The sequence below is a fragment of the Artemia franciscana genome, chromosome 2 (genome assembly GCF_032884065.1).
Source record: "Artemia franciscana chromosome 2, ASM3288406v1, whole genome shotgun sequence".
Classification (NCBI taxonomy): Eukaryota; Metazoa; Arthropoda; class Branchiopoda; order Anostraca; family Artemiidae; genus Artemia; species Artemia franciscana.
This window is the reverse complement of record NC_088864.1, coordinates 58,561,649-58,582,872: the sequence shown is the minus strand read 5'-3', so window position 1 is coordinate 58,582,872 and position 21,224 is coordinate 58,561,649. Positions and strand designations below refer to the sequence as shown.

General features: G+C 34.7%; 2 protein-coding genes across 3 annotated transcripts in view; one reads left to right on the top strand and one right to left on the bottom strand.

Moving 5' to 3' along the window:
* The window catches only part of LOC136043845 (protein regulator of cytokinesis 1-like), a 78,146-nt gene extending 68,866 nt beyond the window's left edge, over positions 1–9,280 (bottom strand). Inside the window, exon 1 of the mRNA XM_065728786.1 lies at positions 9,213–9,280. Coding sequence (XP_065584858.1) covers positions 9,213–9,259 — 47 coding nt within the window. The 5' untranslated portion in view covers positions 9,260–9,280. The remainder of the gene's footprint in view (positions 1–9,212) is intronic.
* A 10,638-nt stretch (positions 9,281–19,918) lies between these two features.
* Positions 19,919–21,224, top strand: part of LOC136043844 (multiple C2 and transmembrane domain-containing protein-like) — a 202,613-nt gene continuing 201,307 nt past the window's right edge. For both annotated transcript variants that reach the window (XM_065728782.1, XM_065728783.1), the window contains exon 1: positions 19,919–20,053. The gene's annotated coding sequence lies outside the window, so the exon portion shown is untranslated. The remainder of the gene's footprint in view (positions 20,054–21,224) is intronic.

The following is a 21,224-nucleotide window of genomic DNA, read 5'->3' as shown; positions in this document are numbered from 1 at the left end:
AAATGCAGAGGCGAGTTTAGGAAATTCTATTTCAGCATAAAAAAAGGACTAATTCTTTGTTGAGATTCGGAAATGGCAAATGTCCTGAGTAGGACTAGAAGGTGATTTGACTTTCCCGAATTAAATCAGTCCCATTAGTAGAAATTTTTCGGAGGCATCAAGGTTTAAGATTTGTTGAGAATATCAGAGTGAAAAAGAAACCTGCTTAATAGTATTTGACACTATCTGGGACAAAACTACTGTCCTTATAATTGATCGTTCATCATGTAGGAGCCTAAACAGAAGGTCAAGATGGAGGTTGGCCCCCATCTTGAAAACAATTGTAAAGCATGACGTGGGGGCTACACTGAGTTTTAGGTTCATACATAAATCATCAGCCAATTATGACATGGACACTGCAGTGATTCCAAAGGTTTTTGATAATTGTCAGCAAAGGATGACCTTTTTTAATTAACAAAAGAGATTATCTCCCAAAAAAGAGGCATTTTTTGCTGGTTCGTCCAAAAAAAAAACGAGTTACCAAAGGTGGGCCAAATACAAAGAAGTGCAAATTCTAAGATGGACAATCGATTATAATGGTGTAAATGCTTGAATGGGAGGTTTAAGTTCCCCCTTCATCTTAAAAATATCTCTATATTGTATGAACTAAGCTTTACAGTACAACGCAAATAACCCGGCGGGCGCTATCTTTATTCATAAGTCTCCCCTGGTAATGACACAACGGTTGTAGTAACTACACAAGTAGATGTCTAGTCATAAGCAAATCGTGACCTTTCCAAGATAGTAAAAAGGTCGAGCCACATAAAAGTGGCTTTTTATGCCAATTTGGCAGAAAGTTATTGTTATAAATGTAGACATATAATAGGCAGGTAGATTTCAGTTGAACAATTAAACAACTTGCTGTGATCTTGCGGTCACTTGCAAGCCTTGATAGAGAAAAAAATAAAAAATAAAAAGTGAGATTAATGTTATCATTATAGCTTCTGATGACCCCATAGCTACTAATATTATTTTCTTTCGTAGATTAACGGCATGGGCATTTCTGGCAGAAGTTTCAACACCCTGCTCAAAATCCCCATGGATACTAGCACGGCCATAACCACTACTCTTTTCTTTTTCAGTAATTTAACCAGAGACAGCAAGTGTCTTAGTAGACTTTCAAAATGTCTACACTAATACAAGCACACGCTCCCTTTGTCATAGCCAGGGGCGGATCCAGGATTTTCTTTAGGGGGGGGGGGCATAATAGGTTGCTTCGATAAATTTGCGAACAAAAACAAAATACCCGCAATTTAAAGGGAACCTCAACAATAAATCAAATGAAATTAAAAATATTGATACAAAAAATAGTAAGTTATAAAAACCACCCCACCGTAAAAAAATATAAAAAAGCTGTTCACCAACTATTAAAAAAATTATATTTAATATTTTCTGCATAATTTTTTGTCTTTATACTTCTGACCACTATAACAATTGAGCTGAGCTTTTTATTGTCAAAAAAAAAAAAAAAAAAAAATCTTGAACTATCTTTTGGGGTCATACACTCTTTGTGACAATTTGTATAAGGCAAACCATTTAGGATGCCCCCAAACTTTCTGGCATCGATTAGTAGCTATGATAGCAATGAAGAGTGGGAAATTAGGATAAAGACACAACTTGTATATTTGTAAAAGATAAATTGGACATTAAATACTAGTTCTTTTAGGGATGTAACAAGAAAAACAGAACAAAGAGATAGAAATGCATAGAAGACGTTTAAAACAAGGATTTTAAGCATAGGGAATAAAGCATTAACTAATCACTGTTTCTTTTCAAAAATAGGTTTTAATAAAAAGTGTCAACATTGACAAAATCTCAAAAATTTACTACTCAAAATTCAAAATTTCATAAAAACGTAGCGTATCTTTCCGCTTTTTAAAGTTCAATATAGTTTGCTTAAATTACAAAATTCACAATCTACTCCCACCATATCTATTTATTACACGGTCGATGTCTGCCTCAATATTTTGGTGAGCATTTATAATGGCGAATCCTGTCAGTTTAGAGCTCTTTGCTAGTATTTCCTCTTCTATTCATCCTAAAATATTCGAATAAAGACCAAAATCACCAGAAAAATAGGAACTCTAATAAAGATGCATGTAGGTATGTGCTTCAAACTAAGTATATGATTTGAAATTATCCTTAAAACAAATAATTATGTGTTCGTTATCTATGTATTTGATGAGCATAGATTTTGGTGATTTAAATTCTCATGGTTTCAAGCTGTGGATATTTCTAATTGATTTTTCTTTTAATTTCGAGATTTCCAGAAATTCAAGCCAAACTTTTAAACCTCATTATTTCAGTAGACAACAAAAATGAAAATTTGATTGAGATGTAGCATTAAGTAAGAGAATTGTCCAGTAAAATTTTGATTTATAAACAACTAACCATGGATACATGATTGGATGGCATGTGGCAAAATAAGTATAAAAAGCCTCAGCAATATATATAGCAGTTTAGACAATTTTATGAACAAAGTAATGCAACCCATATACAAAAACATAACTATATTTTGTGACTGGTTGGTATTGGGAAGGTGAGAAATTCTGAAATAGCTTAATATTGCTGTTACATTCTGTTTCCATGGTTAACTCAAGTGGAGTGAATTTCCCCTTTTTATCATTTTTTATTTTTAAATGTTTGAAAAAAATCAATGCCATTCCACTGATTCAAACTGAGAATTCAGATACCCATATATTCCAGCTAGATGAAAAAATTATAGGCAGTAAAGTGGCTAAGATTTACTCAGAAAAAGCCAAAACTTAAATTAATAATTTTTGCTCTTCTCATACATTCACATCTATTATAATCTCCTAAAAAACAAGAATATTGCAAAAAACACTCTACTTCACAAAAAAAGCAAACCCAAAAACCAAAACAGACAGCCAGAAAAGTAATGATATCAATTTCTTTGCCTCAGTGTCATAGCAAGGCTTGGAAACAAATTTTTGACAGTAAAAAGAATTAAATATTTTGCTTTTAGCCCTGTTGTGACAACACAATCCTCAAATATCATTTGACAGCACAAACAAGTTAGGATTTTATATTTCCCCTCCTTGTTATTACGAAATGAAGATTTTCGTCTCCCAGTTGCCTTTTGTGGTAAAACAGACAAATTCCCTTGATAAACCTAAACTTAATTAAATTATATTTGGCAGTATGCATCATTAGTAAAATATAATAGCAACTGCACAAAGTAAATACAACCTTGTTTCACACTTGTTTGCAAAAAGAAACAATCTTAATAACTAAAAAGTTATTAAAAACTAAACTATTAAAAACCAATTAAAAAAATAAAATTTTGTCCCAACCCAAACCAAAGCAAGCGCACTTCACCACAAATCCACCACTATTTCAAGGGCGACACGCCACCCTGGATCCGCCACTGGTTGTGTCATAAGAAAGGATTTAGAAGAAATTGGAATTTCTTCACATGGAGTAAAGGGTGAAACTCTGAAAAGCCTAGGGCAAAGGAGGAGCAAGCGTAAAGATTTTAAATAGTAGTCAAAACCCTAAAACGACTTTTTTAAATATATATTCAAATTTATTTCATTCAAGACCATTTAATGAAAACAACAAATTATTTGCCTTAATATAGAGTTAAAACAAAGAGTTGGAGTGAATTCATAAGAAAGGATTCAGAGGAAATTGAAATTCCTCCATAGTGGTTAAAAAAGTGAAGCTCTGAAAAGGTTGGGGTAAAAGAGGAGCATGCGTAGTGATTTTTAATGATAGTAATTTTTTTTGATTTTCTACTTTCCTATCAAATATGCTTTGTTCCTAGACTTTTTGAACTTAAAAGCCAATTATTTGCCTTAATATTAAATTAAAAACAAAGCACTGCAAAGAAGTCATTAGAAAATTTTTTTGAGGAAATTGGAATTTCTTCACAGAGGATAAAGAAGGAAGCTTTGAAAAATTTAGGCAAAGGAGCTGTGTGTGTACTGATTTTTAATAGTAGTCAAAATGTTAAAAGATTTTCTTCAAGATTTTCAAATTTCCTGTTAAATTCATTTTTTCCATGACCGTTTGACTTCAAACAGTCAATTATTTGCCTTAAGAAGTCATAAAAAAGGATTTAGAGGAAATAGGAATTTCTTCACATGGGATAAAGAGTGAACCACTGAAAAGGTTAAGGTAAATGAGGAGCATGCTTACTGATATTAATGATAGTAATTTTTTTTAGATTTTCTACTTTCCTATCAAATATGCTTTGTTCCTAGACTTTTTGAATTTAAAAGCCAATTATTTGCCTTAATATTAAATTAAAAACAAAGCACTGCAAAGAAGTCATTAGAAAAATTTTTTGAGGAAATTGGAATTTCTTCACAGAGGATAAAGAAGGAAGCTTTGAAAAATTTAGGCAAAGGAGCTGCGTGTGTACTGATTTTTAATAGTAGTCAAAATGTTAAAAGATTTTCTTCAAGATTTTCAAATTTCCTGTCAAATTCATTTTTTCCATGACTGTTTGACTTCAAACAGTCAATTATTAGCCTTAAGAAGTCATAAAAAAGGATTTAGAGGAAATAGGAATTTCTTCACATGGGATAAAGAGTGAACCACTGAAAAGGTTAAGGTAAATGAGGAGCATGCTTACTGATATTAATAGCAGTTGAAATTCTACAAGATTTTTTAAAAGTCAGAAATGTACAAAACAAATTTTCCAAAAGTAAAAGACAAGTGAACAGGCTTTGTGCAAAGTCAAAAACGTGCAAACCAGATTTTTTTCAAAAAGTTAGAAGCATGTAAAACAAATCTTTTTTTCAGAAGTTCCAGGCAGTTAACAAAAATTTCAAAGTTTGACACGCATGAACGAGATCTTTTAAAATTCAGAAACAGATGAACAGGATTCTTCCAAAACCAATAGTCTTACACATATAGGCATTTTTTATAAGTCAAAGGCAAGTGAATGGAATTTTTTGAAAGTTCAAAAATTGCAAACCGGATTTCTTTCAAAAGTTTAGTATCATGCAACAGATTTTTTTAAGTTAGAGACCCATCAGGGAAATATTCAAAAGTCTTAGACATGAAAAAGATTTTGGAGTCACAGACAAGTGAATGAGATTTTCTCAAAGTCCAAAAACTGTGAACTATATTTTTGTTTTCCAAAGTTAAAAAAACATGCAAACAGAATTTTTTTGAAAGTCAGAGACATGTGAATGGGATTTTCAAAATTAAGGAACACATCAACAGGATTTCTCTATAATCAGAGAAAGATGATTAGGATTTTTCTAAATTCAGAAACATCCAAAGTGGATTTTTTTCAAAAAGTTAGAACATGCAAATGTAATTATTTTCAAAAGTTCAGATGTGTCAACAGGGTTTTCAAAAGTTTGAGACACCTATACAGGATTTTTCAAAAGTCAGGGATAGGAAAAAGGGGTTTTCCAAAGTAAGACAAGTCCGAATCAGATTTATTTAAGTTAGAAACATGCAAAAATATTTATTTTAAAGTCACAGACACATCAACAGAATTGTCAAGGGTATGAGACACATGAACAGGATTTTTCAACAAATAAGGGCATTTAACTTAAAAGGCCATGGGATGAAACAAATTTGACCAAAAGATGAAAATCTAGAAAAGAAGTATTTTAGGGTTTGGACTGCTATTAAAAATCACTGTCCACACTCTCCTATATCCCAACTTTTTTTCAGACTTTCACTCTTTATCCCCATGTAAAGAAAAAGAAAATGACAACTGAAAATTAAGGTAAAATGTTGTTTTGTCAAAATAGGTATAGACCTGTCATAAAGGCAAATTTCAAGACCCTTTAGTCAGAGAAGGAGTGGGGATAGGTACTTTAAAATACCTTCCTGGGACAAACTTTAGCCTTTAAGCCCATCCCTGAAAATTTCAATTTTCCTAACCTAATCCCTTTCCAAGGTAGCCAAAAGTAGCCAAAATAGAATTTTACCTGAAACTTTCAGGGATGGAAATATAGACTAAAGTATGGCCCAGGAAGGTATTTTAAAGGGCAAATATTTCAAAGTTCATAAAATTGACTTACCACTCTACCACTTCTACTAGTGAACATACCAGTCTATGCCTTTTTGTGTTCTTTACCAATATAATAATTGCTTCTATTTGCATATTCAAATTTAAGCACTTTTTGAGCTCTTAAAAATGACAAATTTTCAATTAAAGTATGAGTAATTTGTTTTTTTCAACAAAATGATAAATGTGCTTAAACTTGAATTTGCAATAGAAGCAATTATTATATTTGTAAAGAACATAAGAAAAGTCATTGAGTGGTATGTTCACTTTATTGGCAATTCAATTATACAAACTGCAAAATATATACTCCTCTCTCTTCTATTAAAATGCAGATTATTCCACATTACAGCTTGTTTTTGCTCACATTTCATCCTATATTACTGTTATAATCATAAATCAGTGCTTACCTTGCACAATTTCAGCTCTTAACCTCATATATTAAAGTGTAATCCTATCTGCAGGGTTCGGACAGGTCGGTTCGTTTCAAATTATAGGCTCTGTCCTATTTTTATAGGAGTTCCATAGCCCAAATATAGGATTCGGAAGTCCTCGGGATCAGATCTATGGTAGATGGCGTGGGATGCCTGGTCACATAAATTACCAAGTTTCATCCTGATCCCTCCAATCTAAGCGTTTTCCATGATTTTAGGTCACCCCAAATTCCCCCCAATGTCCCCAGATCCGGTCGGAATTTAAAATAAGAGCTTTGAGGCACGATATCCTTCTAAAGATCAAATTTCATTGAGATCTGATCACCCATTCGTAAGTTAAAAATACCTCATTTTTTCTAATTTTTCAGAATCACCCCCCTCCCAACTACCCCAAAGAGAGCGGATCCGTTCTGGTTATGTCAATCATGTAACTAGGACTTGTGCTTATTTTTCCCACCAAGTTTCAGCCTAATCCCTCCACTCTAAGTGTTTTCCAAGATTTTAGGTTCCCTCCTCCAAACTCTCCCAATGTCACCAAATCCGGTTGGGATTTAAAATGACAGCTCTGAGACACGATATCCTTCCAAACATCAAATTTCATTAAGATCTGATCAACCATTTGTAAGTTAAAAATACTTCATTTTTCTATTTTTTCTGAATTAGCAGGCCCCTCACTCCCCCGCCCCCAGATGGTCAAATCAGGAAAATGACTATTTCTAATTTAATCTGGTCCAGTTCCTGATACGCCTGCCAAATTTCATTGTCCTAGCTTACCTGGAAGTGCCTAAAGTAGCAAAACCAGGACCAACAGACAGAATTTGCAATTGCTATATGTCACTTGGTTAATACCAAGTGCCATAAAAACACTATGCTACAATGAGATTAACCGAACAGACGACCAAAGGATGATGAGGCGATAAACGATAAAAAGCTGATTCTGAAAACCTTCCATGCAGGAGGGCCAACTTTGCACTTCTATCAGGGACATCAAACTTACAAATTATCTTACCATTGCTATACCAAGGGGGGAGATAAAGTAAAAATTTACAATATCTGAAATAAAAAGTCTGAATCTGATTAACATCATTTTTCTTTAGAAGGGGATAAAGACCAGATAGATAAAGGACAGATTGATCACAGAATGTAGCATATAGCCTACCCAGTGCACGTCTATTATACTTCCCTCAATTAGCAACTATCTTAGAATAGCCCATTTGGATACCTGGGCCGTATTCACATCAGCCAGCCAGCTTTCAGCCAGGAAACACATAAGTCGCAAGGACTCCAGTCTCATTAATCAGAGACTGCTAGCCTATATACTGATCTTCGCTCATTTTGGACAGGCTCAACATGACAAAAAACAAAACATAGGCTACTAAGTCAACACAACAGCATAGCCCAGGCAGAAGCAGCTTACTAAGCCCAACACAAAGCATTAGTTAAGTTCAAAAAGCTCAACAGTTGTAATTAATTATCAATCTACACCAAAAGACAGAAAATTGCAAATCATGAGCAATGTCCTTAGTGCTCTTCAGTCGAAAATATAAGAATAACAGGATTTTAGCCAAAATATAGGCATTTTATAGGAGTGCATTAAAATATAGGAGTTTATAGGTGAGTCCAAACACTGTACTGTATTTTATAGTAGGATAATTCCCTTTAACTAGGCCTAATTACAGACATTGCTTACATTTGCATATGGCATAAAATAAACCTGATTTGTGATGTCACAAAAGAGGTGGGTCAATGTTCCTATTACCTGAACAATAGTTTGGGTTATGAAACTATTGTTAATAGATGCATTTTGACTTTTTGAACATCTTTTTTCTCTTGCAAAATTACCATAAACTCACCATTATGGATTTATTATATATTTGCACATTAGGGGGGGGGGGTAAAGCATAGCATATATTAAATAGAGCAATGGTTAGTTTACATATTTAATATATGCTACACTTTAACCCCACCCCCCCCCCCTGATGTGCAAATACATAGCCTAAACTTGTTTCTAAACTATTACAGCTTCGCGATTTCAAATATCTGATCAACAAAAACAGAAATGATTGCAATTCTATATGTGTAAATACAGGATATTTGGGCCAGAATAACTCCATAACAGTGAGTTTGCAATAGTTTTGCAAGAGAGAAAAGATGTTCCAAAAGTCAAAATGCATCTATTAACAATAGTTTCATGACCCTAAACAATTGTTCAGGTAATAGGAACATTGACCAAGAGGCATTCTTTGTTCTTGGCTTGTCATAACTGCTTAAGGGTATTTGCGACTTGCAAGAAGCAGTCTCTGTTGTTTACCTGTGGAAGCAGGCTAAGACCACTTTGGGATAATTTTCATAACATAACCCTTTTCCAAGATAGCCAAAAGTAGCTGAGCTTGAATTTTACTAAAGGAAATTATTAAAGAGCAATGCATTGAAAATATTGCTTCCCTTTGCCCAGATAATGAGGCATAATAGGCTACAGTGCCTCAGAATCTGGGATTAAAGATATTTTGGTTGTAAATTGATTTATTACAACATCCAGATTTGTAATTAAAATGATTACTTTGTGATGAATGAAATTAAAAAATGGATAATAGGCCTTGGCCTAAATCAACTAAGGCTAGCCTTAGCCCTGCCGTGGATGGTTGGGCCAGCTAATATTTTGAACTTCAAGAATTGTAATAAAAGGTAACATAATCCTCAGTTGTAGACAACAGTAAGTTCATACTTAGTTCACATTAACTAACCTGTCATTTGTTTCTGATATTTCATTTTGTTCTACTATGCAACTCATTTTAAATGGCGTTAAATTCAAATTCAAATAAACGTCTGAACTACCATCTATGAATTTAAACATACATTCAACAAAGAGCATGGATATGTGGAAAGCCGCAGTCGATTGGGTTTGCCGAGGAACGGGGTGCATGCGTTGAAAAAATAAAATGCATGCAGTTAAAACGCTTGCGATTTATGGAAGAAAAGAACATACATACCGTTTAAAGACTGATTTTAGCTTTTAAACATAATTAAGTAACATATGGCAAAAGTAATTCTAAGCATAAAATATATTATTTAATTCAGATGGCTAGGGAGTAGATTTAGAGAAAGACGAATTTGCCAGATAGGATGTGGTTAACTCTATAATGGACTGTTTTAACAGCAAGCCAACCACCAAAGTATGACTAGAGCTCACAATCCACTGACAGGAATGGCAAATATTTGTTTTACCTTTCCGTGTTCCCACACATTTTTTACATATGCAGCCGTTGATTTGGTAATTTAGCTCTAATAGCCAAGCCTAGGCTATGTAGATCTGGATTGTAAATTGTAGCTAGGCCACGGTCATGAGGAAGATGCAATATTCTACGTAAATAATTATGCAGGGCAAACTAGAAAAACCCAGTGAATTTAATGACTCAGATAGAGAAAAAGTGCCCAACTGCGAAGATCCCGATAAATTTAGAATATACGATAATAATACAATAGCTAGCAAGTGAATATTTTGATATGAACAGAGTCTGCGGTTGCACCACTGTGGCGATGCGGTGTGGAATATGCATTGCATTGCGCCTTTCCACTATCCAGTGGTCTGTGTGAACAGTAGTTAAGTTGTAAAAGATAAGCATGCGGATTTACTTAATTCTCACCTACTATTCACACAGAGCACGGATGATCCGTGCTCTATTGAATATTTCTTACTATTTGAATATTTTATGTTTGAATATTTCGGCCCTATATCTAAGGGCCGTCTTCAGCAAAGAAAATAATAAATAATAAAACACTTACAATAAAAGTTTTCGGTTAAAAATACATTCTTTTTTTTGAAATAGCTTTGGCATCATTACTTCTTAACGAAACGTTCAGCCAAGACTGTGTTAGAAAGAAGAAATGTTATAGAACTGTGTGCTAACAAGAAATATTAGCTTTTATTACACAGTCTTGGCTGAACTTTTCGTTAAGAAGTAATGATGCCAAGGCTATTTAATAAAAAAAAGAATGGATTTTTAACCAAAACTTTTATTATAAGTATTTTATTGTTTATTATTTTCTTTGCTGAAGACGGCCCTTAGATATAGGGCCGAAATATTCAAACAGGTTTTGTTGGTTCACTGTCTTGGGAAAAGTTCTCATTATTCTCGCTTCTGTAGTTGTATTACGGAAAGGCAGTTTGGTGTTCGTCATTATTTATTGTCTGGGTTACAAGTGGGCTTGTTTCACTTTGGTGTTGGTCCTGAGCTGTATGTAAAAAAAAACGAAGAAAAATAAAAGAAGTCAATCTTTGGGATTTTGAAGTCAGCTTTTTCAGGATTTTTTTTTGTAAATCTAGAAGTAAGGGAGAAATTCAATCTTAGTCTTGTAATAGCGACTTCTTAAATATTGTAAAACGATTAAGACGTTTTTCTTTTGCTAGGAGCGTAAAATTTTCACTTTGATACTACTTAGTTGGTAAGGATATTTTTTTTTGGAGAAAAACTTCTAGGTTTGTGCAAACTTAGTGCAAATTCTCTTCTCAATTTTGCAGCAATAATATCAGAAAAATTCCAAATCCCGTAATATTTTTTGACTGCAGGCTGCTGACAACATCCTGTTGTCAACAAGTTGTTGACAACAGACAATAGAAACTAAACACAAAAGAAGTAGGTCAACTCCACAAGACAGTTACGGGATAACATTCTATCTGTCTTATTAAAGTCCGTCTTCACATACCTTTGCCATGTAAGTTATCCAGTCAAACTACCCAATCAAAGTGCACATTGATTGGTTATCAGTTCTGAAATCACTGTCCTAGTTTCACGTGAAAAAGGCAAATGAAGACTTGGATTAACAGGTGGTCTGAACCTAGGACCAATTTATAATGCGATCTTGCTGACATTCTGGAAAGATTGGAAACATTCGTAATAAATCTGGCTAAATTACATAGCTAGCTAAAACAAACATCATTGTTTAATTTTTGAACTTTTTGGAATCTTGCTAAGGGGAAACTACCCCATTAGAGCTTCATTATCAATTATTAGCAGTATACACCAAGATGATATAGAAATTTATGTTGCAAACATTTTATCGTCCTGAAATTATCTTTAATATTACTTGCCAGCTATAGTGGCGAGTTTGGTAGATGCTGGTCAATGATGTTGGTACTTCTGCTCTCGGGGGCATCCCAAACTGTGCGCCATGACTTTCTTTGTCGATTTCCGTTAAAAGACGATTTAATCAAATAGAAAGTTCCAAAAAAACTGTAAGTAAGGAGTGACTCGGCTCAATAGTAACCGAAACTCTAAAAAAATAAATCTTAGTATCAATAAATATGCAAAAGAATTGGATTAGCCTTTTTCCCCTAGGTGGTGCAATCAAAATTTTGAGATAGCAATTTTGTTCAGCATAGTTGAAGGGTTCAGTAACTATACCTCTTAGGATAAAACAAACTAAAATGTATATATAGTATTTTTATTGGGAAGTATACAGATATCTTTTGGGGATAGAATTTTCTTCTGGGAGGGGGACATCTGGGGGGAGGGAAGTTTATGAAGGTGAACTTACAGGGGAAATTTCATTTTGGGGAAATTTTATACAAATTTTATGTGTCTTACTGTCTTTTTGCCGACTCAATTTAACATTTGGAGATATTCTGGGGGGATTGTCCGGAGGATATTTTGAGCGGGGCTGGAATCATCTGGATGACTTCTTCATGTGGAAAGAATTTTTGCGGGAGAAATTCACCATGGTGGAATTCTCCGCGGGAGCAACTTTCAGCTAGAAGGACCTCTAGAAAAAAGTTTGCACGGAGGGGGATTTCTGGTGTGATTGAAAAACGATCAGAAAATATAATCTTTTCAAATGAAAGTATGGCAAAGAGAATATTTCGGGTGGAATCATTCACATGAAATTTTTCGGGTGGATTTTTCTGCAAGGATGGAATTGTTCTCAGAAAATTTTTTTGGAGGAGGGGGATTTTATATTGGAACAAGCTTTTCATAAAGGAATTCTTCATGGCACGAGGGAAGTTTCTAGGCAGTGGGAACTGGATTTTTCAGCACTATTTGAAAAACAATCAGAAAGTAAATAAAAACAAACAAGTATTCTCAACCGGAAGCAAGGAGCAACATTAAAACTTAAAATGGTCAGATATTGCTCCGGAAATGGGGTTTGTCTCCTCTTCAACATGTTGCTATTTGTGCTAAAGTTTGTATTTTTATGCTAATTTTTTTAAGAACGACTTTAGCGTGAAGAAAGAGAAATTAAGAAGGAGACAATGTCCCTCATATAGGGAATAATTTTTCTTCGTTTTAAGTTTTCGCATAGCTCCTTGGTTTCAGTTGAAAAAAATCAAACTTTTTTTTTTATTTAATAAAAGTCCACAGCTGAAATGAATCATTCAGTTTTCTATTCAAAACTTTTTCAAAATGTAAAATTCCTTAAAATAATTATTTCAGCAAGCCTCCAAATAGGACCAGATATTCCCTTAGGCTATATGCAAGACGCAAGAAAACACTATAAAAACAGAATTCTTACATTGTAATGCACGAAAGTTTCTTTGTATAACGTTTTCAGGGCTCCTTCAATTTTAACCCGCATTTTTCCAAGTTGTGTAAACAGTTTAGGGCTACACCTTGCCGCGTTAAGGAGTAGCTGACCAATACCCCAACGAGGATAGGCTGCGTGTACAAATTGAAGCTGTTCGCTGCTCCAGTTGTGAGGTGGTTTGGGAAATTTGCTCTGTCATATGCTACATGCTTCGTCGATATCCCCGTAAGAGACACCCTCGTTGCGTGGCCTCATAGTGCTTTCAGGGTGGCCTTTTCACAAGTTTTCCTGAGCAGAACAGTCAGTGCTTTCGGTGTTGGAGTGGTGCCACTCTAGGAAATTTGCCACTCTAGGACACCTATTTCTCCAACTGTTAACATTTTGAAAGTACTATATCAATTCCATAGCTTCTACAAATTTGTAATGCTGCTTCAAGACAATTGGATCGCTTTCTTGCTTTAGATGTGTTGGCAGTTGCTTGGCGACCAGGTTTGATGATTTTTGACTTAACTGGGTGGTTATTTTCGAAAGACCAAATCCTCTGTACATATTTTGAAAATCTGATCTTTCTTCGTGTTTCCAGGTCTGCTAGACCACTTTCTGATAGAACAAAACTAACAGGTGTTGTTTTTCTTGCTCCAAATGCAATTCTTATGGCTGAGTTTTGGATTACATCTAATCTTGCAATGGTTGAATGACAAGCTGTGCCATAAATTGTTGAGCAATACTCCATTTTAGGCAATACATATTTGATATAATACTGGATCAAAAGTTCTGCTGGTAATCCTTTAGCCATATAGGCCAACTTTTCATAACATTGAGTCTTTTCAAACATGTTGATTTAAGATACATCACATGGGGTTTCCAGGTAAGTTTATTGTCAACCACTACACCTAGTATTTTTGCTTCGCTAACATATTCAACTGGGTGGCCACTTAAGTACAGATCTGGAAGGGTTCCAATTCTTTTCCTAGTGATAACTATTGCCTTCGTCTTTGATGCAGAAAACTTTAAGTCAGCTTCTTTGGACCATTTTTTTAATTTTGCAATGACCTTGGTTATTAGGGTCTTTATATGGTAGATGTCACGCGCCATGACCCACGCAGTATTGTCATCTGCAAAAATAGCTCCTCCATCATCCTTCATGTTGATAGGAATACCGTATGATCCTATGTTGTACATGTCATGCCCCAATGCTGATCCTTGAGGGATTCCTCTTTCAGGAAACACTGTTATATTTGAAATTGTTCCACCAACTCGCACTTTAACTTTTCTTCCTATTAAATAATCATTTTAAAATGCTAACATTTGGCCTTTTATGTCAGCTGTTACTAGGCCTCCAATCATTTTTCTATGAAGCATATTATCAAAAGCACCTTTAATGTCAATTAACATCGCTGCTAAAATCCACCCATTTTGCAAAGCATATAATGCCTCCTGTTTGAGGCACATAAGACTGTCTTCTGCACTTCTATTTTTTCTAAAACCACACTGAATGTCTTTCAAAATTTTCTTCTGTTGTATCACAGCTTCAAGTCTCTTCTTTACCATCTTTTCCATAAATTTCCCCAACCCCAAAACAGGGAGAAGGGTAATGTATCTATAGTTTTCAATCTTTGATAAGTCTTTGCCAGGCTTTGGTAGCATTACTGCTTCACCATACTTCCAAATATCAGGAGATTTTTCCTCCCTCCATATACCATTAATTAATTCTAGGAGTACATTGATCCAATTTGGGGAGCGACTTCATGAACTGTGGCAAAATTTCGTCTGGTCCAGGAGATGTATCAGAAAGCTTATTAATTACATTGATTAATTCCTGTTCAATGAATGGTCTATTGTATGGTTCGTCTTGTCCTTGTGTTCCAAGATCATTTACTTTTGTGTCCCTATTGGTCTTCTTCTGTATTTCCGTATCTCCCCGGCCAATCGTAGAGCTCATGAATTTGGCAGCTGCATCAGCTTTTTGATCATCAGTCACAAGAAGCTTATAATCAGATGCAATAGGTGGGTTGCTCCGGCCTGAAGTTGCTCTGTTATTCATCTTTTTCATAAACTCATATACTTTGGATGTTGGTTTTCGAAAGTCAAGTTTGTTTATAAAGTTATTCCATGATTTCTTCTTGGCTTCAAGTACTGTTTTTCGAAATATAGCATAAGCTCTGTTCTTTTCAATAAGGCTATGAAGATTTCTCACCAGATTATATATTCTCTTTTTTCCAATGAATTCTCTTTTGGCTTTCGAACAATCTTCATTCCACCAGATACACCCTTGGTGACGGCTGATTTCTCTATATGGTACAAACAGTTTTGGCTATTTCTATCAATTTCTCTTTAAATATTTCAACTTTCCTAGATAATTCTACTTCTTCCTCTGTTAGAGATTTAACATCAAATTCGTCCAGTGCTACTCTGAGTATAAACCAGTTAAAATTTTTAGTTTTGAATCCCTTTCTCTTATTACATTTTGGCAGGACCTCTTCATTAATAGTGCACAATATGGGGTTGTGATCACTGGCCAGTTCACTTTCAGCATCACATTCTATGTTTAATTTGATACAGAGTCTAGGATTGTATAATAGCAAATCAATTGTTGTTGTCTCTCCAGTCTGGGGATTAACTCTAGTTGGCATCCCAACAGGTGTTGCCAAGCATATTGGGCTATTTATTAAACAGTTTTCTAAACGTGTTGCAGAACTATTTACATTTCTACACTTGCACCAAGATTTACTATGTTTACGATTTACATTTAAGATTTATGATTTACGATTACGTTTACGATTACGATTATGTTTACGATTTACAATTTTAAGATTTACTATGTTTACTTGCACCAAGATTTACTATTCAAATCACCCAATATTATCATGTCCTCTCCAACTGGTATCATTTTAATAATTTCATCTATCCTTTCTCCCAACAGTCCATTATTTCCAGATGGGTTATATGCACATATAACATTCATTTTCTTTTTATTTTTTAAAAACAGTTTAGTTCCAAATACTTCCTCTTCATTATCAATTAATTGCTAAGTCCAATTCTTCATAATGAATATGACTTCTTATTCCAATGATAACTCCACCTTTTCTTCCTGTTATTCTATCATTTCTCAAGATGTTAAAACCTTTGCAGGGGCTTATGATATTTGGTTTTAGCCATGTTTCTTGAATACAAGATAGGCTGCCTTTCAATCGTAGTAGTTGAAATATCTATACAAGAATAAGAACATAAGTTTCTGAGTCAAAATTAGAATATTGGGGTCTACGGGTTTGACTCTAGTCAAGAATGGTTATGAAATGTGGACAACTTAAAAAGCAGAGGAATATGTATCAAATGTCCTACAAAGGATCTAAAGACAGTTCAGGAATTCATTTAACTGGCCGTAGGTCAGGCAACAAGCGTATGGAAAATCTAGTTGTGTTGCGGAGCAACACTACTGCTTCCGTAGTATTTTTTTTTTTTTTTCACCGTGATCAGCGACCTGTAGCTCCGAAGTGGTAAGAGTTAAAAATTTGAGATTTTTCAGAGGGAAGGGAAACGTGAAACAGAGTAAAAAAGTTCCAGAGAAGTTCCTAAAATTTCTAACAGTTTTCCATAAAAAAAAAAATAAAACGGTTTTTTTCCTTAGAAACTGTGCGTTCGATGTTTGACGTCAAGTTAAGACGACCCTAGCTTCGGAAATAAACTTGTTAGAAATACAGTTATGCTGAACTCATGTAGAACTTTCATTTGTCTCTTCGAGAACCGGAGCACAAAATTCCGTAGCTCTTACAGATTTCCCGGAAATAATTCCGGAAAAGTCCATCTCGTTCCGATTTTTTTTGGAATTTTCTCAAATTTTCGATTTTAATGTTTCTTATATTTTTATCGAGTAGTGCTATGAAAAGTATGCAAGAAGAAGTGAAGTGTTCTATATACCAAGTTGCTTCGTTCTCTAAGAAATAATTCCCGAAGTTTCGACGTTCTAGAGGTAACTTCTGTTCTGGACCAGCTAGAATTTTTTTTTCCAACGCGGTTCGACAGGTCTCGATCTCCTAACAACTGGAGCTTACAATAGTTTCTCCGAAATAAAATTCCTTCTTTGGGTTTTTCTATTTGGAAGTTTTGTCATGCCCTCGGGGCAATTTAAATTTTTTGGTGAATTTGGTTTGTTTTATATTTTCCTAGTTTAGACCATCAAAAGTTAAGCAGAAAACTATAAGACGTTATTTCCGTATCTCTTTCAGATTTCCCAGAAATAGCAACTGTGTCCCGTAGGGCACAGTTGCACGTGTTGCTCTGCAACTGTGCCCTAAGGAACAGGGCACAATTGCTGCAACACTTCCCGTTACACAGGCAACGGAGGTCTAGTTCTACCCCACTTTCTACGGCCGCAATGGAAGACCGGTTGAAATGAATTGGAAGCGTTTTCAAACAGTTCGTGGAAACGAAATGCAAGAAGGAGCGACCCGGCTAAATAGTAACCAACACTGTAAAAAAAACGAATTTTTATACAAATAGTTACATCAAAAGAATTGTATTTTAATGTTGATTTTAAATATATAAGTTTCATCAAGTTTAGTCTTACCCATCTAAAATTATGAGCCTGAGAAAAGTTGCCTTATTTCAGAAAAAGGGGAAAACACCCCATAAAGTCCTAGAATTTTAACGAAAATCACACCATCAGATTCAGCGTATCACAGAACTATACTGTAGAAGTTTTAAGCTCCTATCTACAAAAATGTGGAATTTTGCAATTTTTCCCAGAAGACAGGTCACGGATGCGTGTTTATTTGTTGTTGTTTTTTTTCCAGGGGTGGTCGTATCAACCCAGTGGTCCTAGAATGTCACACGAGGGCTCATTCTAACTGAAGTTAAAAGGTCTTGTGCCCTTTTTAAGTGACCAAAAAATTGAAAGGCATATAGGCCCCCTCCCCTACACAATTTCCCCCAAAGTCACTGGATCAAAAATTTTGAGATAGAAATTTCGTTCAACTTAGTCAAAAACCTAATAACTATGTCTTTGGGGACGATTTAATACCCCACAGTCCCCAGGAGAGGGGCTACAAGTTAGAAAACTTCGACCATTGTTTATATATAGTAATGGTTATTATGAAGTGCACAGACGTTTTCAGGGGGAGTTTTTCACAATGGGGTGGGGGTAATCCAGGGGAGGGGTTCACGTGGGAGGATCTTTTCATGGAGGAATTTTTCATGAGGGAAGAGAATATCCATGAAGGGGCGCAGGATTTCCTAACATTATTTAAAAAATAAGAAAAAAATAAAAAAATTCAAGTCTAAGTAATGAGCAGCATTAAAACTTAAAACGAACATAAAATATTACGTATATAAGGGGGGGGGGTTCGTCTCCTCCACAATACTTTTCTCTTTACACTAAAGTGTTTTTTAGCAATTTCAACTATTTATTCTACGGCCTTTATGATTCAGGGGTAATTCTTAAGGATTTGGGACAAAATCCAAGCTTTAGTGTAAAGAGCGAGGTATTGAAGAGGGGCCGAAACCCCTCGCATATTTAATAAAAAGAGACACATATAGAAGTTCGTTGCGTAAGTTAATTCGTAAGGTACGTATGTTTATTACTAACAAATATGTTCGTAAAAAAAATAAAAAATTTAAGCAACCGAAAATTGGAGGGCAACTAGGCCTCTTCCCCCACCCCTTTTTTCTTATCAAAATCGTCCGATGAAAACTGTGAGTTAGCCATTTAGTAAAAAAATTAATATGCAAATTTCGCTTTATTTATTCATTTGCGGTGAGCCGTAATCAAAATATGCATTAGTTCAAAAACGTTCAGAAACTAAATAAAAAAAAAAGTTTTTTTTTTAACTGCAAGTAAGGAGTGCCATTAAAACTTAAAACTAACAGAAATTATTCGGTATATGAAATGAGTTGTCCTCTCCTCAACACCTCGCTCTTTACGCTAAAGTTCTTTAATTGTTTTAAAAAGTAGAGCTGTGACAGAGTCAAACTTCAGCGTAAAAAGCGAGACGTTGAGGAGGGGACAACCCCCCTTTCATATACGGAATAATTTCTGTTCATTTTAAGTTTTAATGTCGCTCCTTATTTGCAGTTAAAGAAACTTATTTTTTGTAATTAATACTGATGAAGGATGGCAGATTGCCGAGGATTATTCTTTCTGGCCATCTGTATGGAGCAAAACCAAAAGTAAGTCGTAATTGAATGGAGTGGAAAAGAGTCATAAGGAAGGATTTAATGGAAATTAAAACTTCATGGGAGGGGGAGAATGTGAAGCTTTAAATAGGCTGGGACGGAGGAAGAGTAAGTACAGCTGTGTTGGCCGAGTAGAACCTGTGTAATTATTGGTCGAGTAGAACCCCTGTTTCTTTCTGTATTTCAGTATATAGTCTGTGATATCAGCTACGCGGGAGAGAGATAAACTAATGTATGTATATTTTAATTAACTATTTTAGTTGGTATTTTTGTTAGGTTAGAAAAAATTTAATATATTTCATTCTGGGGGCATGATTTCCATAATTCCCTGTTGTAGTTTCCAGAATTTTAGTATAAAAATATTTATATTCATCATGCTTAGGCATATTTCATTAGGATAAACCTAGCTTCGCTTCTTGAGTGTGGTGGCTATAAGAGATAAGTACTAAAGGGTTGAATGCGAAAGTACTACCCTTCTGCTACTACAGTTTTGCATCAACAGGAGGGATATTGCCACGTGATTACCAAATTCTTTTATCACAAACATTTGGTCTGTAGCTAACAAGTGCTTCAGTACTTTTTCATCTGGAGCTTTTTTTTAACTTACCAAGGATATTAACGTAAAGTTTTTAATTACCCAATTATAATATACCCTGGGAAGACGAAATAAGTGTCACAGTAACTCCTATATCTTAAATAAAAGGAAAAGGATTGTATCCTTCTGCGCAGTCAGTTACACACATTGAGCTGTGAATTTCAAATTGAAGAAGACAGTTCTCTCGTGGCATTGAAACTAGACTGGGAAAAATAAGGAAATTATGCGGGTGGATTGCATTTAGTAATAATGAAAGAATTCTGGCCCAGTATTTTTCTTTTAAATAGAATGGTTGTAAAGGTGAGTTCTTCCTTATTCCCACGGCAATAAAAAGGGCCATAAAAGTATAGAATTAGAAGATCTAAATATATTCGAAATGAAAAATTTCTCAGAGGCTAATTATTACTTTTCGTTGGTGAGGTTACTCCATTTTTAAATGGCGAACTTAAAGAAATATTTTGTAACGCGCATAGGCTGTTAAAATAAAATGGTTTTACTACTGCTCCAACTGCTATTTTTATTGCAAATACTATTAACGCAAAGAGTATTAAGATGAAAATTTTGGGAAGCGTTAACGGGAAAGCTCAACTACATTAGACACTCTATGAATATACAAGTTATCAAAAGGGCATGTCGGTAATATCACAGCTACGGCTAATCGTATTAATTTGAAACTTTTAGGGCTTGATGAGGAGGATATTCAAGTGATCAAGAGGTAAAATTTTAAAAGGCAATAGATCAAAAGGTAACAAGTTATGCACTATGCCCATTGTTTATATTTAGTATTTATTTTTGGGAAACTTGTTTGATCTTTGCTATTTAAATGACCAAGTGCTTTCAAGTGAGACTGTTGAGTTAAATCAAAACATATCAGGGGTATGTAGGTTGTCAAAAAGGAAAAACTCAAGAATGACTGAGGGTATTAAGTTGGAACTTTAAGGGGATGATGGGGGACCATGATCAATTGACCAAGGGAATGTTGGGGGAGATGTTGAACTAACCAAAAGGCATTATGCTTAGAGCTTTGAATTTTTGGAATGGTTTACCAACTAGCATTAGGGAGGCCGAAAACACTAGTTTGTTTAAATAGAGTTTGAAGAAGTGTTATTTAAATGAGGAAATATGGTGTATTCATTTTTACTAAAAAAAGATATGATGAAGAACAGGGCATTTTTGTTTTAATTGATAGAGTGAAACGCTGAGAGTCAACGGGTTGCAGCCGTCTATTAGCAGCCACATTGTGCCTTCCCTGCCCTCGGCGATTGTTGTGTTTTTATGTTTATTGTATGTGTTTCGTAAACAAAATAGTCAGTAGTCAAACAGTTCGTGGTAACGAACTATAGTAAGGAGCGACCCGGCTCAATAGTAACCCAAACTCTAAAAAACCGAATTTTGACACCAACAGTTACATCAAAAGAATTACATTTTAATGCTGATTTTAAATATACATGTTTCATCAAGTTTAGACTTA